Consider the following 18,242-nt stretch of genomic DNA (forward strand, 5'->3'; position numbering starts at 1 on the left):
GCACAGTCAGCAGTTGTCTCTGATTCCGTGGGGGAATCGGTAGCCTCCCAGGACTTGTTGGGACTTCGAGAGGAGCCTCCTGGGCAACCCTCTCCAGCTTTGAGCGCTAACCACATTCAATTGTCCAACCAGGGGGAGGGAAATAGTAGTGGGACGACTGGGTCTTTAAAGCCGACCGATACGCGTCGCAACCCCCAAAGTTCTTCTGAGGTACGCACGCGTCCTCATCGTGACAGAAAACTGCCTCCGTGGCTCGATGATTTTGTTTATGTAGTGTAGAACGTATTTCAGTCTTCAAAATGCCACGGCTAGGGGCCTTGTTGAGACAGTCCACATGTTTCATTAACACAGGTATAAAAAGTGCTCCTTGTTGCGGTGCAGTGAGTTTTGTGCAGTGTTCCTTGTCAGACTTTGAGTGACTGCCCGTGTTTTGGTGCCCAAGACTGGTGCACGTGTATGTGAACTTGGGCAGGGATGGATTGAATTTGTTGTGGACTTAAGTGCATGCCTTGTGTGCATCTGGTGCACGCGTGTGTGACCGTGGGGGGGAACGAACTGAATTTGTCCTTGGACTTAAGTGCGCGTCATGTGTGCGCGTTTCACTGTATGCTCGCTTTGTTTCCAGGGGGGGATGATGTAGTATAGTGTCGCCCCCTGTCAGATCTCTGTGTCATCGCACATGTATGTTTTGTAATTGCTTAGCTAGATGGCGCACCCCCCTTCTGTCATGTGACAAGCTTGGACCAATCGGGAGGTGCCATCTAGCAGGTGAAGCCTTTATAAGTAATAAACAGCCGCAGGTCGGCGGAGTCTTCGTTCCGGTTTTCATCGGGAGCAGTTAGCTCCGTGTCTCCTTCACTGCGCCGGCGCTAGCCGCGCGTTCGCCCGTCGGGGCCCCCCGCTTGCCTGCCGCTGCCGACACAACACTTGCCAGTGTCTAGCATCAACAAGTTCATAGGCCAAACCGTAGTGACATTAGCCGGGCAGCGAGCGCGTAGCTGCGCAGTGAGCGCGGGCGAATGTCTCAGTGCGCGTTTTCTGCTACTCATCGAACATTGCAGTGCCGGCGTCGTAGCAGAAATATTCCTCGCACTTGTGCTTGCTGCATACCCGAGTTGTAACCGATGGCAGTTTTCTGGTTCTAAGTTTTGCGAGCCAAGCTTCAGGCAGCTTCTTGCCCTGGGACTACATGTTAATAAGCCTGACACCAGGCTCCGTTGCATACGTCCGGCACTGCGGCACCGAGCAGTAGCCTACCATGCTGCAGGCCTCCAAAGGCAGCCACTACCTATTATAGTGATTTCAAATGTTGTCAAGCATACACCCAAGGCGAAAAATCCTCACCACTTAATCAGAACCGCAGCACAGGTGGAACTCTAAACTTCCGTTTTCAGCTTGCTTTGGCACTTCCCAAGCAGCCGACGCGGCCGCTGTGTCCACGTGATCCCTCATGCCACGTCACGCCGACGGTGGCGCCAGCTTTTCCAGTGGTGGAGCTTGCCCCCAATATCCAGTATTCGTTATAAGCATAATGCTAATATTCTCAAAAAGAAAGTAGGTAATGTAAAATTAACTTCATTATATTTGATCATTTCTTATGTCTGTGTTTATGTCAAGGTTTGGTTGTATCTTGTGTTTTCTTTATCAAGAATAAAAAACAACCCCTGCAATTTACCTACACTAATAAAAAGAGCATTTTGACTTCTGGCAACAAGTTCAAGTATTTAAGAGTAAATTTTCCACCACCCTACAGTGGCACAAACATGTCGACTTAATCTTTTCCAGTGCACTAAAGGGACTTGGCTATTTAAAAAGAACACTAATAAGAGCAACCAAAGAAAGCAAGTTGGCAGCTTACAAATCTTTCCTAAGGCCTGCTATTGGCACATGTACTTATTTATCCTTTTTCGAGGGCCTGCGTTTTACCTGCTAACATATCGCTCAGTGCAAGGCACACCTGCATGATTGGGAACTTATTCGAATGTTTGTCATGCCTGTTGTCGCTTGAGTCGTTGACCCATAGACACATGTGTGAAAGGATTATAATGTTGCACAAAATTGTACATGGTTCTGTTTTGGCTGACATACCTGTGACATTTGTTAGCTCCTGAGTACCTAGAACGTAAAGAGCTGATCCTTTTAATCGTGTTTCCTTCTGGTCTTACTTAGATAGCTTTAAATTTTCTTTCTTACCATTTGCCATTAAAATGTGGAGTAACCTACCTACTTATCTCTGAGAGGTGCCACATGAGCATCCTGTAATGGAAGTTCCTTTTTATGTGACCTGTTGATTTTATCTTGTATTAGCATATTTGCCCACTCCTGTAATGTCTCAGATCTGAGACAGCAGTGCTTGTAAAAAAAGAAAGTAATGATTTATTATTATTATCATTGTCCATTTGCAGGTCCACACAGATGGCTGTACACACTGCGTTTATACGAATCTGCACCTATGAAGTGCGTTACAGCAATGCTCGGAGGGCTGCTCTGTCCATGGCCCTGCTACAGGCGCTTGAAGATATTCCCAATGCCACCACGTTTATGTGGCAGTGGGTGTCATTGTCCTCTGGATCCCTGGGAGCTTTGCGTGTCCGCAGGTACACGACCCGCGGTAGCCTAGTAGCTGGAGAAACCAGCAGTCACCAAAGCTTGTGTGGAGTTAATGTACTGAGGTTTTGAGTCTGTGGGGTCTCACACGTGCTCTTGGGACAAAGGAACGGCAGTGCAGCAGTGCAAACAATCACAAAGGCATTTATTCCACCTTTCACACACCTATGCCAGCTAGTCGAATTACTACCAATAGAAACATGCCCACGGGCACCGACAAATCGAGGAAGTCAGACTCACTCTGACAGTATGTCGAGCAAATATGTTCGTTCCTATGCTGAATACCAACGCTGAATCGTTTGCATGTACAGTCATGCAAACGGCAGTGTGTTTGAACGATCGTGTTCGTCCATTCCGGTGCCTTCTTGGGACGGTCCCACGCAGCGTGCTGGCCGGCGTAAAAGACGTCTGCACACTCTGCCAACCCCAAGCCAAAGAGGCAGAGGCTACTCCCTTTTGCGCCCAAGTAACCCTGCCATTGATTACGAGAAAGCATTTGATTCAGTCGAAACCTCAGCAGTCATGGAGGCATTACGGAATCAGGGTGTAGACGAGCCGTATGTAAAAATACTGAAATATATCTATAGCGGCTCTATAGCCACTGTAGTTCTCCATAAAGAAAGCAACAAAATCGCAATAAAGAAAGGTGTCAGGCAGCGAAACACGATCTCTCCAATGCTATTCACAGCGTGTTTACAAGAGGTATTCAGAGACCTGATTTGGGAAGAATTGGGGATAAGAGTTAATGGAAAATAGCTTAGTAACTTGCGATTCACTGATGATATTGCCTTGCTTAGTAACTCAGGGGACCAAATGCAATGCATGCTCACTGACCTGGAGAGGCAAAGCAGAAGGGTCGGTCTAAAAATTAATCTGCAGAAAACTAAAGTAATGTTTAACAGTCTCGGAAGAGAACAGCAGTTTACGATAGGTAGCGAGGCACTGGAAGTGATAAGGGAATACATCTACTTAGGACAGGTAGTGACCGCGGATCTGGATCATGAGACTGAAATAATCAGAAGAATAAGAATAGGCTGGGGTGCCTTTGGCAGGCATGCTCGGATCATGAATAGCAGGTTGCTACTATCCCTCAAGAGAAAAGTGTATAACAGCTGTGTCTTACCAGTACTGACGTACGGGACAGAAACCTGGAGGCTTACGAAAAGGGTTCTACTTAAATTGAGGACGACGCAACAATCTATGAAAAGACTGATGATAGGTGTAACGTTAAGGGATAAGAAAAGAGCAGATTGGGTGAGTAAACAAATGCGAGTTAATGACATCTTAGTTGAAATCAAACAAAAGAATTGCGCATGGGCAGGACATGTAATGAGGAGGGAAGATAACCAGTGGTCATTAAGGGTTACGGACTGAATTCCAAGGGAAGGGAACTGTAGCAGGGGGTGGAAGAAAGTTAGGTGGGCGGATGAGATTAAGAAGTTTGCAGGGACAACATGGCCACAACTGGTACATGACCAGGGTAGTTGGAGAAGTATGGGAGAGGCCTTTGCCTTGCAGTGGGCGTAACCAGGCTGATGATGATGATGAACCCTGCCGTTAGGTGGTGTAATCAGGACAACACTCGTGCCATCTCTCGTACTATTTTGCAACTACACTGACCATTGGCGGCCCTTAGCTACATGGTGAAGCCAGATTATAGGAGACGTGGGAGCCGTGCAGGGAAAACAAGCAAGAGAGTCGAGCATTCACACGTCAGACATTGCCAATTTTAATTTCTTTTGCTTTAGTTCCTTCATAGCACAAAGAAAGATTGCATCTACACTAAGGTCAGCTTTAATATTTAACATTGCAGTTTTCACAATGTATTCCTTGACTCTTCCAAAAACTGCTGTTTGCTACTGTGGTTAACTAACATTCCAGCTTGCAGTTTTGCGGATTCTTCCTATAAGCTACATGGCTAAATAGGTGAAAATATTTTGTTTTATATTTAGAATGTTTGACAAGTAACCTCTTGGCTCACAGTGTTGTATCATGTCTGAAACACAGGAGCTCACTACAAATTTTAAAAAATATTCTGCTTTCACAATAATGGGTGCATGCAATGGTTTTTAAAAAAAATTCGGGTGGCCTGTATCAGAGACGTAGCTGGAGTAAAGTACACCAGATGCCTTGTGCGTGCAGCAGAGAGTGTATGGGCCCTAGGGTACAAAAATGACGTAGCAAAATGCACAAGTTATATTTATTCATGCATTAGAATCTTATTTACAGCTAGTAGCAATCTTAAGATATAAATTTTCAGTCGGGCTCCCTATATATAGCAGGCTTGTTTGTTTTGCGGAGGGTGCTTGGGCACTAGGGTGCAGAAATAACCCTCCTAGCGGGGGCAATCAAGACTGCCTTTTACCCGGCACAGCTTATGCCCGCTGCACTCATTGACAGTTGGAGCCTCAGTCTCCTGCACTTGTGCTCCCTGTGGAGATGGATGCTTTCCACTTTGGTCAAAGGTTGAATAGTGCTTTCTCTTGCTTCCGAAGTCTCTTCGTGCCATTTGGAATGGCACATGCAAGGGGGCCATGACCAAGCAAGTGTGAAGTTTCTGCTACAGATTGCACAGTTGTAGGCTTTATATTCCCGAGGACCACCATTATGAGTTTGATAAATTATGCTTACTATGGCATAGTGCACACTCCCAAACACAACCATTTCTGCTGGGATGAACAAACGTACTGCCGACCTATGCCTCTCTGAACACGTCAAGCAAGAGGCTAAAATTAGCTCCATCATGTGTGGTGCCCCACCTGTGCATGCGACCCATGCATGATCCATCAAGTAATGGCTTCTTTCCTCTACACAACGACATCAAAGTAAGATGCATGGGTAGTACGCTTGGATAACCTCATGCCACTTATACCACTTATAGTGCAGAAACACCTACAATGCGCTCTTTTTTGATTACCATTTATCCTCTTACAGAACACCATGTATATGCACACCACTTATAATGCAGCCGCATGAATAGAAATACCAGTTGTAATGCAGTTGTCAGCACTGGTGTAGCCAGAAGGGGGTACACCAGGCATAGCCCCTCCCACCCTCACTCTCCTCATCCCAATCGTCTACTGTGTGCCGCCCCTTAACAAAATTTCTGGCTGCGCCACTGGCTGCTGGGAAATCCCAATGACAAGTGAGGCAATGAGCACTCTTCTCAGTAAGGTGGAGGAAAGAGTGAGGAGAGCGGCCAAGGGCAATGCAAAGGAGGAGATGCGTAGCGAATGAACAAGGAAAGGGGAAAAAAAAAAGCCACATTGGCAGAGGCAGCGGCGCACTACATGTGCGCACTCTGCGGGCGCGTGATTGCTTAGGCCGCTAGGTGTCTTTGCTCTGGCCACTTCTCAGTGGTGCGTTTTCACCCTTCAGCTCCTCAGTTTGTGGGCAGAAAGTAAATCCAATTTTTTATTACTCTAGCATCACAAAAAAAAATTTGTTTACAAAATGTTCCTGTTTGCTGTGCTTTATTCAATATCATCATCATCAGCCTGTTTTATGTCCACTGCAGGATGAAGGCCTCTCCCTGTGATCTCCAATTACCCCTGTCCTGCACCAACTGATTCCAACTAGTGCCTGTGAATTTCCTAATTTCATCGTTCCACCTAGTTTTGTGTCATCCTCGATTGCGTTTTCCTTCTCTTGGTACCCGTTCTGTAGCCCTAATGGTCCAACGGCTATCTAACTAGTGCATTACATGACCTGCCCAGCTGCATTTTTTTCTCTGGATGTCAATTAGAATATTGTCTATACCCGTTTGCTCTCTGATCCAAACCGCTCTGTTTCTGTCTCCTAATGTTATGACTAGCACTCTTCGTTCCATCGCTCTTTGCACTGTCCTTAACTTGTTCTCAAGGTTCTTTTTCAGTCTCCAAGTCTCTGCCCCATATGTCAGCACTGGTAAAATGCACTGATTTTACACCTTCCTTTTCAGTGATAATGGTAAGCTTCCAGTCAGGTGCTGGCAATGTCTGCCGTATGCGATCCAATCCACTTTCATTCTTCTGTGAATTTCCTTCTCATGATCAGGGTTCCCTGTGATTAATTTACCTAGGTAAACATACTCCTTCACAGACTCTAGAGGCCGACTGGTGATCCTAAACTCTTGTTCCTTTGCCCGGCTATTTATCATTATCTTTGTCTTCTGCATATTAATCTTCAACCCCATTCTTACACTCTCTCTGTTAAGGTCCTGAATCATTTGTTTTAACTCGTCCGCATTTTTGCTGAATAGAACAATGTGATCGGCAAACCGAAAATTGCTGAGATATTTGCCGTCGATCTTTACTTCTAAGCCTTCCCAGTTTAATAGCTTGAATAGTTCTAAGCACGCAGTGAATAGCATTGGAGAGATTGTGTCTCCCTGTCTGGCCCCTTTCTTTATAGGTATCTTCCTGCTTTTCTTGTGTATACTTATGCCTGGAATACATGGGGCGAATAACAGGCGTCCGAGCGACGAACTTCCTTGGGCGGCGAACGCCCGATGGCTGGCGTCCAAAAATTTGATGGCCGCCGCCGACCTGCCTGTCCAAATATTTTCGTCGGGCCGCCGGAAGCGTCAAGCGCGCAGCGGCGGACGACAGCCAATCGGGAGGCGCCAGTTCCGGTCGCTAGGCATGCTGGTCTTTCGCGCGCGGGCCTTTTCTCGTCTTCTGCAACCACGTTGGTGTCTGCGCTAGTATTGGTGTATTTTTCAATTATAAAAGCGGTATATGCCACCTTAAAAAGCGCTTATATTTGTTTCATCGTTTACCACAACGCGTATGCTAAGTCTGATAACACTGGCGTCAACACGGCGAACTCGCGGCGGCGTCCGCCCACTGTTCCGCCTCATGTATTGCTATGCAGCGCATCTTCGACGTCTTGCCGCCGCGCCCCTGTTCGCCGCGCCGCGTTTGCCGTGACAATTCACTCCATGTAGCCCGCGCTTTAAGGTAGCTGTAGAACCTCTGTAGATATTTTCCAAGGTATTTATGTCAGCATTCTGTAATCCTTGATTTTGTAATGCCGCTATGACTGATGGTATCTCTACTGAATCAAATGCCTTTTCGTAAGCTATGAAAGCCATATAGAAAGGCTTACTATACTCTGCAGATTTCTCGATAACCTGATTAATGACATGGATGTGATCCATTGTAAAGTATCCCTTCCTGAAGCCAGCCTGTTCCCTTGGTTGACTGAAGTCCAGTGTTGCCCTTATTCTATTGGAGATTATTTTGGTAAATATTTTATATAATACTGGGAGTAAGCTTAAAGAATTTTTCAATTCTTTAAGATCTCCCTTTTTGTGGATTAGTATAATGTTTGCATTCTTCCAGTTTTCTGGGGCTCTTGCAGTCGATAGACACTTCGTATAAAGAGCCACCAGTTTTTCAGGCATTATGTCTGCTCCATCTTTGATTAAATCGACTATTATTCCATCTTCTCCTGCCGCTCTTCCTCATTTCATGTCTTGCAAGGCCCTTCTGACCTCATCGCTAGTTATAGGAGGAGTTCCTGTATCCTGTTCAATAATGTTTCTAATTGAGGTATCCTGACTCCTCTGGGTACTGTACAGGTCAGTATAGAATTATTTTGCTGCTTTTTCTATATCTTGGAGATTGCTGATGATATTACCCTGCTTATCTTTCAGTGCATACATCTTGGTTTGTCCTATGGCAAGTTTCTTTCTCATCAATTTCAGGCTGTGTCCATTTTTTACGGCTTCTTCAGTTTTTTTCACGTTATAGTTTCGAATGTCTCATATTTTCGCCTTGTTGATCAGTTTTGACAGTTCCGTGAATTCTATCTTATCTCTTGAGTTGAACACTTTCATTTTGTCGTTTCTTTATCAGGTCCTTTGTTAATTGGGAGAGCTTGCCTATTGGTTGCCTTGGTGCCTTGCTTTTCACTTCATTTGCTGCCTCTGAAGCCAACCTAGTTACGGTTTCATTCATTAGCTCTATGTCATCATCATCTCTTTGTTCTAAGGCTGCATATTTGTTTGCAAGTACCAGCCTGAATTTGTCTGCTTTTGCCCTTACTGCTTCTAGGTTGACTTGTTTGTTCTGGAACAATTTAGCTTTTTCTCTCTTCAAATTGAGGTGAATCCTAGCCCTCACTAACCTATGATCACTGCACTTTACCCTGCCTATCACTTCTACATCCTGCACTATACTGGGATCAGCAGAAACTATGAAGTCAATTTCATTTCTTGCTTTGCCATAAGGGCTTTCCCAGGTCCACTTTCTGTTGCTGCGCTTCCTGAAAAAGGTGTTCATTATTCGAAGCTTATTCCTTTCTGGGAATTCTACCAGCATCTCTCCCCTGGCATTCCTAGAATCGACGCCGCAGTTGCCAACTGCTTGTTCACCAGCCTGCTTTTTCCCCACTTTTGCATTGAAGTCGCCCATTACTACAGTATACTGAGTTTGCACTTTTCTCGTCGCTAATTTAACATCTTCATTAAACTGACCTACTTCTTCATCATCGTGACTGGATGTTGGACCGTAGGCTTGTACTACCTTTAATCTGTACCTGTTATTAAGTTTGATTACCACTACAGCTACCCTCTCATTAATGCTGTAGAGTTTGTCAATGTTGCCCGCTATGTCCTTATGGATTAGGAATCCTACCCCATATTGCTTCTTATCTAGGAGACCTCTATAGGAGATGACATTGTTCAGCAATGTATAAGCCTCACCAGTTCTAATCTCACTAAGGCCGATGATATCCCAAACAATGTCTGACAATTCCTCAAAGAGTCCTGCTAAGGTAGCCTCACTCGAGACGGTTCGGGTGTAAAACAGTGCAAGGGTCAGTACCTATTCAAAATTCTGTGATGGCCGATGCTGTGAGTGTGTTTTACATCTGCCCGTCGCGATGCTTGTCATCACAAAGTGTAGATACCGTGCGTGCAACCTCAACTCCACTGTTAGTTTTAACTGTGTTCCACAAATCCAGTTCGGAGCTTATATTTTTCGTGTTCACATACAAGCTTTCATCATTCCTCTTCATTCCTGCCAGTACGGACACATACAAACTTGATAGGCGTGTGCAGTAGTTGCCATGGCCTGCCCAAACTTCTCCGCAAGCGTGCTACCTTCACTTCAGCCCGAGAGTGTAATCACTATTTGTCTCCACGTGGAATATGAACCTGGCAACGTTTAACGCTAGAACGTTATCTAGTGAGGCGAGTCTAGCAGTGCTATTGGAGGAATTAGAGGGCAGTAAATGGGATATAATAGGGCTCAGTGAAGTTAGGAGGCCAAAAGAAGCATATACAGTGCTAAAAAGCGGGCACGTCCTGTGCTACCGCGGCCTAGAGGAAAGAAGAGAACTAGGAGTCGGATTCCTGATTAATAAGAATATAGCTGGTAACATACAGGAATTCTATAGCATTAACGAGAGGGTGGCAGGTCTTGTTGTTAAACTTAACAAGAGGTACAAGATGAAGATTGTACAGGTCTACGCCCCTACATCCAGTCATGATGACCAGGAAGTCGAATGCTTCTATGAAGACGTGGAATCGGCGATGGGTAGAGTGAAAACCAAATACACTATACTAATGGGCGACTTTAATGCCAAGGTAGGCAAGAAGCAGGCTGGAGACAAGGCAGTGGGGGAATATGGCATAGGCACTAGGAATAGCAGGGGGGAGTTATTAGTCGAGTTTGCGGAACAGAATAATATGAGGATAATGAATACTTTCTTCCGCAAGCGGGATAGCCGAAAGTGGACGTGGAGGAGCCCGAACGGTGAGACTAGAAATGAAATAGACCTCATACTCTGCGCTAACCCTGGCATCATACAAGATGTGGACGTGCTCGGCAAGGTGCGCTGCAGTGACCACAGGATGGTAAGAACTCGAATTAGCCTAGACCTGAGGAGGGAACGGAAGAAACTGGTACATAAGAAGCCGATCAATGAGTTAGCGGTAAGAGGGAAAATAGAGGAATTCCAGATCAAGCTACAGAACAGGTATTCGGCTTTAACTCAGGAAGAGGACCTTAGTGTTGAAGCAATGAACGACAATCTTGTGGGCATCATTAAGAAGTGTGCAATGGAAGTCGGTGGTAACTCGATTAGGCAGGATACCAGTAAACTATCGCAGGCGACGAAAGATCTGATCAAGAAACGCCAATGTATGAAAGCCTCTAACCCTACAGCTAGAATAGAACTGGCAGAACTTTCAAAGTTAATCAACAAGCGTAAGACAGCTGACATAAGGAAGTATAATATGGATAGAATTGAACATGCTCTCAGGAACGGCGGAAGCCTAAAAACAGTGAAGAAGAAACTAGGAATTGGCAAGAATCAGATGTATGCGTTAAGAGACAAAGCCGGCAATATCATTACTAATATGGATGAGATAGTTCAAGTGGCTGAGGAGTTCTATAGAGATTTATACAGTACCAGTGGCACCCACGACGATAATGGAAGAGAAAATAGTCTAGAGGAATTCGAAGTCCCAAAGGTAACGCCGGAAGAAGTAAAGAAAGCCTTGGGAGAAATGCAAAGGGGGAAGGCAGCTGGGGAGGATCAGGTAACAGCAGATTTGTTGAAGGATGGTGGGCAGATTGTTCTAGAGAAACTGGCCACCCTGTATACGCAATGCCTCATGACGTCGAGCGTACCGGAATCTTGGAAGAACGCTAACATAATCCTAATCCATAAGAAAGGGGACGCCAAAGACTTGAAAAATTATAGACCGATCAGCTTACTGTCCGTTGCCTACAAAATATTTACTAAGGTAATCGCAAATAGAATCAGGAACACCTTAGACTTCTGTCAAGCAAAGGACCAGGCAGGATTCCGTAAAGGCTACTCAACAATAGATCATATTCACACTATCAATCAGGTGATAGAGAAATGTGCGGAATATAACCAACCCTTATATATAGCTTTCATTGATTATGAGAAAGCGTTTGATTCTGTCGAAACCTCAGCAGTCATGGAGGCATTAAGGAATCAGGGTGTAGACGAGCCGTATGTAAAAATACTGAAAAATATCTATAGCGGCTCCACAGCCACCGTAGTCCTCCATAAAGAAAGCAACAAAATCCCAATAAAGAAAGGCGTCAGGCAGGGAGATACGATCTCTCCAATGCTATTCACAGCGTGTTTACAGGAGGTATTCAGAGACCTGGATTGGGAAGAATTGGGGATAAAAATTAATGGAGAATACCTTAGTAACTTGCGATTCGCTGATGATATTGCCTTGCTTAGTAACTCAGGGGACCAATTGCAATGCATGCTCACTGACCTGGAGAGGCAAAGCAGAAGAGTGGGTCTAAAAATTAATCTGCAGAAAACTAAAGTAATGTTTAACAGTCTAGGAAGAGAACAGCAATTTACAATAGGCAGCGAGGCACTGGAAGTCGTAAGGGAATACATCTACTTAGGGCAGGTAGTGACGGCGGATCCGGATCATGAGACGGAAATAATCAGAAGAATAAGAATGGGCTGGGGTGCGTTTGGCAGGCATTCTCAGATCATGAACAGCAGGTTGCCATTATCCCTCAAGAGAAAAGTGTATAATAGCTGTGTCTTACCAGTACTCACCTACGGGGCAGAAACCTGGAGGCTTACGAAAAGGGTTCTACTCAAATTGAGGACGACGCAACGAGCTATGGAAAGAAGAATGATAGGTGTAACGTTAAGGGATAAGAAAAGAGCAGATTGGGTGAGGGAACAAACGCGAGTTAATGACATCTTAGTTGAAATCAAGAAAAAGAAATGGGCATGGGCAGGACATGTAATGAGGAGGGAAGATAACCGATGGTCATTAAGGGTTACGGACTGGATCCCAAGGGAAGGGAAGCGTAGCAGGGGGCGGCAGAAAGTTAGGTGGGCGGATGAGATTAAGAAGTTTGCAGGGACGGCATGGCCGCAATTAGTACATGACCGGGGTTGTTGGAGAAGTATGGGAGAGGCCTTTGCCCTGCAGTGGGCGTAACCAGGCTGATGATGATGATGATGATGATGTGGGAACATCAAGGACAAGCTTCCTGCAACAGCATGCCGCCTGAGACCCCTGCCAGCTAGGCCTAACAGTGTTTCCTTGTTAGTAATCGGCAGCCAAAGTTGCGGTTTGGTGCCGAGTGGCTTTATGGTGCTTTGAAACAGAGGGAACCACATTGACAACGAAAATGAGGGCACGGGTGGCGCGTGGCATTGGCGTCGCTGGAAGTGGAAGGCGGGGGGGGGGGGGGGTTGAACCCTGCTCTCCTTTCAAAAATTTTCTGACAACCCCCGCCCCTCTTTCTCACAGAACAGGATGTTTCAGGAGGTGGGTTCTAAAAGAGCGACATAGATGAAAGGGAAAGTCCAAAGGAGGCGGAGAGGGTTGTCATGTCACCATACCCAGAAATCAAGAGTGCAATGAAAACTTGTCTGGTTGGGATTGCTCAGAGTCAAGGGTAAAGCGAACACAGATGAAAAATATTAAAAGAAACCAAGACTTTTTGGCTCCCATACAGGGCCCTTGTTCACAATTTAAGTAAACTAAAGGGGTGAGACGATTATGTACGTGTGAAAATGTGGCCCAAACAGTGGGCATAAACGGAAGGAAGCCTGCCGTCATTACGGTTCAGCATTGTCTCAGTAGTTTGGATTATAATAATGACTGGAGATGCACACGTGAAGTTAGATTACTTTCAGTGGCTAGCACATACACCCCACCCCAGTCAATATCATGTCTTTCTGTTACAGAATGCTCGGCAAGAGCGTTAGAAGAAGCTTTTTGTTTTGTGATATCATGACAGTGTTCCTTGATGCGCCTTTGAAAATTGCCCGTCTCGCCGATGTAGATGCAACTGGTCTGCACAAGGAATGTTATGCACAACACCTGGGTACCTTTCTTTCGGCAGCTTGTCTTTGATATTTACAAGCACGTTTTTCAGCTTTTTGGCTGGCACATGTGCAGTGTGCACATCAAAAGAATGAAGTATGTGGGCTAAGGCTTCCCTAGTACCGGGAGCATAAGGTATCGCAGCACGTTTACCAGAAGCAAATGTGGAAGAAGCACTAGGCAGGTGGGATAGGTGGCGCTACACTGAAGCCAAAATGAAGTAGGATAGTTGTGTAAAAGTTCAAGATGAATGGCTTCCAAATCTTTTTCGAGGTCTTTCGAAGAACTGCAGGTTTGTTGCGAACGCTGTATAAGCGATGCGGTGATGGAACATTTGTGGCAAGCAGGATGATTTGACATGAAGTTCAAGTAGCGTCCCATGTGCGTAGGTTTTTGGAACACATTAAAACGGAGTCCTGTTCCGCGTTGCACCATAACGTCCAGAAAAGGCAATCAATGATCCTCCTCCAATTCAACTGTAAAATTTATGGGATGTTTTATTGAGTTTAAATATGACGAAAAAGCATCCAGGGAATCCTTCTTTATCACACAAGAGCAGTCGTCCACATATCTAAGAAATATTCTTGGTTGCCACATGAACGTCTGTCACGATCCGCCTGGGTTCAAGAACGAGAAAGGGCTTGAGGTATCCTCCATTACACAAACGCTTCGCAGCGTGGTGGTGATGAACGATGACAGACCACCGAGCAGCTGTGCTCGTCGGTGTTTATTGCGGTGCGGTGACCAGTGTTGCCTCCCGAGCCTGGCAGGCAAACAAAGATTATGCCCGAGGGGGCGTCACATACTTGTTACACCCCCTTACACCCCCGTCTGGCATACGGACAAGCAGCGATGAGGCGCTGGCAGGAGACACCAGCTGTTCGGCGGACCAGGGTGGGCCACGATGGAAGTTCCTGGCAGAAACTGGAGCTGCCGACTCTGGCAAAGGCCCGGGACGGCACCCTTGGTCAGCAGTCGGCTTCTGCTTCAGCTGCTTCAGGAGCACTGTAGATCGGAGGTCCGGATGCGAGACGTCCAAGGGTGTCTTGACCATCCGACCCAGCAAGAGCTCACAGGGGGCACGGCCAGTCACATCGTGGGGCATGGTCCGGTATTGAAACAGTATCCAGCCAATCTGCATCCGGAAATCCCCAGTCTGGCTCTTCTTGAGCTTGTCCTTGATGGTTTGCACCACTCGCTCAGCTGCACCGTTTGAAGCAGGGTGGTACGGCGGAACCATCATCCAGCGGATTCCGTTCTTCGTCAGCCAGGCAAGGTACTCTGTGCTGGCGAAAGCAGGACCATTGTTGGACACAATGACGTCCGGCAACCCCTGGGTGGCGAACACCTGTCGTAGCGCTGTGATGGTCGCGCCTGCTGTTGGAGTGGTGACAGGTAGAACCTCCACCCACTTCGAAAAGTCGTCCACCACCACCAGGAAGTAATGGCCCTTGAAAGGTCCCCCAAAATCCACATGTAGGTGGGACCAGGGTCTTTGTGGGAATGGCCAGGGGGTGATTTCGACATGACGTGAAGCCCGTTGATGTTCCTGGCAGATTTGGCAGCTCTGCACCATGTGAGCAATCTCCTGGTCCAGGCCAGGCCACCAAACATGGGACCGGGCCGCCATCTTGGTCTTTTTCACGCCAGGATGACGTGCGTCCAGCAACTGCAGGACCCTGGACCGGAGACATTGTGGGATCACCACCCTGAAACCCCACAGTAGGCAGCCCTGCTGCAAGCTCAGCTTAGCGGCCTTGTGGCTATAGGCCTGCTGATTAGCTTGGTGATTAGCTCCTATAGGCCTGCTGATAGCCTTGGTGATTAGCTCCTTGCTGCACTAGAAGGCCCGGTCCTGCTCCTTCTTCCAGACCCATTGCTGACCATCTCGAAGCAGAAGATGGAGTGGCTGTAAATGCTCCGACAGGTTTGGCAGGAAACTCCTGTAGAAGTTGATGAGGCCGAGGTAGCTCTGAAGCTCCTTCTTGTTCTGGGGCTTAGGTGCCTTGAGCACAGCATCAACTTTGAGGGGACCCGGGGCTTGGCCAGCCTGGGAAATGACATGTCCCAATGACATGACCCTGTCCGGCAGTAGGTGAGGCTTGAAAAAACGTGGCCGGGCTCCCTCAGGTACATAAATGCCAGCCATTGTGCCGCCGAATGTGCCCACCCCTGGCTGGAACAGGGACTTGAACTCGGTCAGGAGGCTGGGGACGTCTTTCATCACATGCAGGCAGGCTTCCTGGTACTCTGCCAGACGAATGCCCAGTGCATGAATCCAGTTTCGGCCCAGCAGCGTCGGCGATGACCCCTTGATGAAGTAAAGGGAAAGGGTTGCCTCCCTGTTGCCAAATGAATGCTGACCTGTGCCTGACCCTGGACCTGGGAGAGCTGCCCGGAGTAGCTGCGCAGCATCACGCCCGAAGCCTCGACGGACACGCCGGGGAAGGTACGCTTGAACTGTTTCCCGATCAGGACAGACACGTTGGCCCCTGTGTCCGGCTCCATGGAAATGGGGTGTCCGCAGATTTCGACAGTCAGCATGTGCGGCGGCACAGACGATGGTACAAAGCCTGTGTGCCACATGTCGAAAATCGGCGGGTCCTCGGCCACGACTTGGAGCCTGGCTGCGGAAGAACTTGAGCCTGCTGCCGCATACCCCCGCCGCGTAACCTTGCAACGGCTACCCTGGCAGCAGGCTTGTGCGGTACCTGGGCTTGAACCAGGCGGCTGCAGCTGTTTGCAGTTCGTCCTCCCCCTTCGGCATACATGTGTCAGGTGCGCAGTTTTCCTGCACGTGAAGTATTGTGCTTGAGAGAACTGGCACTGTGAGGGGGAGTGGGCACCACCACAGCGACCACAGGTACTGCCCTTTGTCACCAACTTGTTGACCGCCGCTTTCGCCGACGGTGAGCCAGTCGCACGGGAAATCTCACCGGAGTCCTTGGCGGCAGCTTCCATTGCCATTGCTTCCATTGCTTCCATTCTCTTCTTTCCGGCGACCCCGGTTGTTGAAGCGGAAACGCTCCATTAGTGTGGACGGTGCTGGGTTGAAATGCGAGCGCAGTATGGCGAGCAGCTCACCCAGCATCTTAACATGCGGCGTGGCTGGCTTGACAAGGTCGAGCAGGAGACTGAAGACACGGTCCCGCAGCTGGCCAGGAAAATGTCCCGCTGTTTGGCCTCAGGTGTGTCGTTTGCCCGGAAGAACACGTAGACTTATTCCTGTAAATTGGCCAGACGGACCCATCTCCCTCGAACGGCTTGAGCCTTCTGTACAGCAGCATGGCGGCAGCAACGGGGGCGGTGTTTTGCCGCTTGCGGCGGCGTAGGATGATTCGTGGGTACTCGCTGCCAGTGTGACGATCTGCCCGGGTTCGTGAACAAGGAAGGGCTCGAGGCACCCTCCATTAGACAGACGCTCCGCAGCATGGTGGTGATGAACGATGACTGACCACCGAGCAGCGTTTCCCGTCAGTGTTAATTGCGGTGCGGTGACCAATGTTGCCTACCGAGCCTGGCAGGCAAACAAATATTATGCCCGAGGGGGCGTCACGTGCTTGTTACAACGTCACTAGAGCCCGGCGTTCTACTGCTTCCATCGTTAGGTTTGCAGCAATGACTGCAAGGGAGGCACTCATTGGCGTTCCTTGAAGTTGCCTGTAGAAGCAGGCTTGAAAAACGAAATAAGTATTTCCAAGGCAGAACCGCAAAAGCTTGCGCAGGTCCGTAACCTCGAACGGTGTCCTCTCGAACAGCGAAGCGTCATCTCGGAGGACAGCAGAACACACATGAGCAGCGACGTCGATCGGCACACAAGTGAACAGGGAGGTCACGTCGAATGAAGCCATAGTGTCGTCATTGTAAAAACTGAGATCACATACTTCTTTGATTAAGTCGCTCGAGTTACACACATGTGTGTACACACAGGATGCTGTGCAAGTACTTGGAAAGGCTGTGGAGAGGAGACTGCCTGTAATCCACGATTGGCTGCTCCATACCAAGAACTTCAGTTTGTCCAGTTTGCCCACAACCGCTGTCGTGTCTATAGTAGTAGCGTTTCCTTGCCTTCTCACGTCACTTTTTCCCTCTCTCCTCTCTCCCCCTCCCTTGTATGAGAACTGCGAGCAAATAGTGGCAAGGGTGTTAATCACTCATTCCGCGACTGCAGTGATTCGACCCATTCTCAGCCTCCTCTTCCCCCTCCTCTCTACCATCCTATCTAGCTTCCCTCGACTAGGGTATAGTAGAAAAGTAAGCACTGCAATTTCTGCAGTGTTTTTGCGGGGGTTCACGGATAATTGCTGCGGTCGAGAGGCTAGTGGAGCGATCGACGCCCAGGGAGCTCCAGAGGGCATTGTGCATATTCGACGCAGTGCAAAAGTCCAAACGAGCTTCTCATGTCTTCTTTCCTCTCTGCCATGCTCCTTCCACGTATATACATGCTCTGAATTACCCCGGACGTGGGCAAACTTCCGAGAAAAAAAAAAGCCTTGCTTTAAAAGAACGCTGGTTTGCGCATGGCAAAATATATCAAAGACAGGGGTGCTGGACCAGGGAAGCTAAGAAACCACCCCAATCATTAGGCGGGAGGGCAGGTAGGTGAATAGCCTCGAAGTCCACACAAAAAGAGAAGTGTAGGAATGTTAGCGGCTGCCGCGCTGTTCAGCAAACCGGTGAATGTTGAAGAATGTGACAGTGACTAACGGAAAAGGATGTTGACAAGGTGAGTGGAGGGATGGATGAGAAGAGGGGGGGACGTGCATAAAGGCATCAAGAACCAAGCTGGTGGATAATT

The 18,242-nt window shown here is 47.8% G+C and overlaps 1 protein-coding gene across 3 annotated transcripts in view; it reads left to right on the forward strand.

Annotated features, from left to right (window-relative positions):
- The window catches only part of LOC126535661 (nuclear exosome regulator NRDE2), a 331,490-nt gene that overhangs the window by 274,620 nt on the left and 38,628 nt on the right, over positions 1-18,242 (forward strand). For all 3 annotated transcript variants that reach the window (XM_055073175.2, XM_055073176.2, XM_055073177.2), the window contains one exon: positions 2,406-2,597. In XM_055073175.2, the coding sequence (XP_054929150.2) occupies positions 2,406-2,597 (192 nt within the window). The remainder of the gene's footprint in view (positions 1-2,405; positions 2,598-18,242) is intronic.

Source organism: Dermacentor andersoni, chromosome 7 (assembly GCF_023375885.2).
Source record: "Dermacentor andersoni chromosome 7, qqDerAnde1_hic_scaffold, whole genome shotgun sequence".
In the NCBI taxonomy this organism is placed as follows: Eukaryota; Metazoa; Arthropoda; class Arachnida; order Ixodida; family Ixodidae; genus Dermacentor; species Dermacentor andersoni.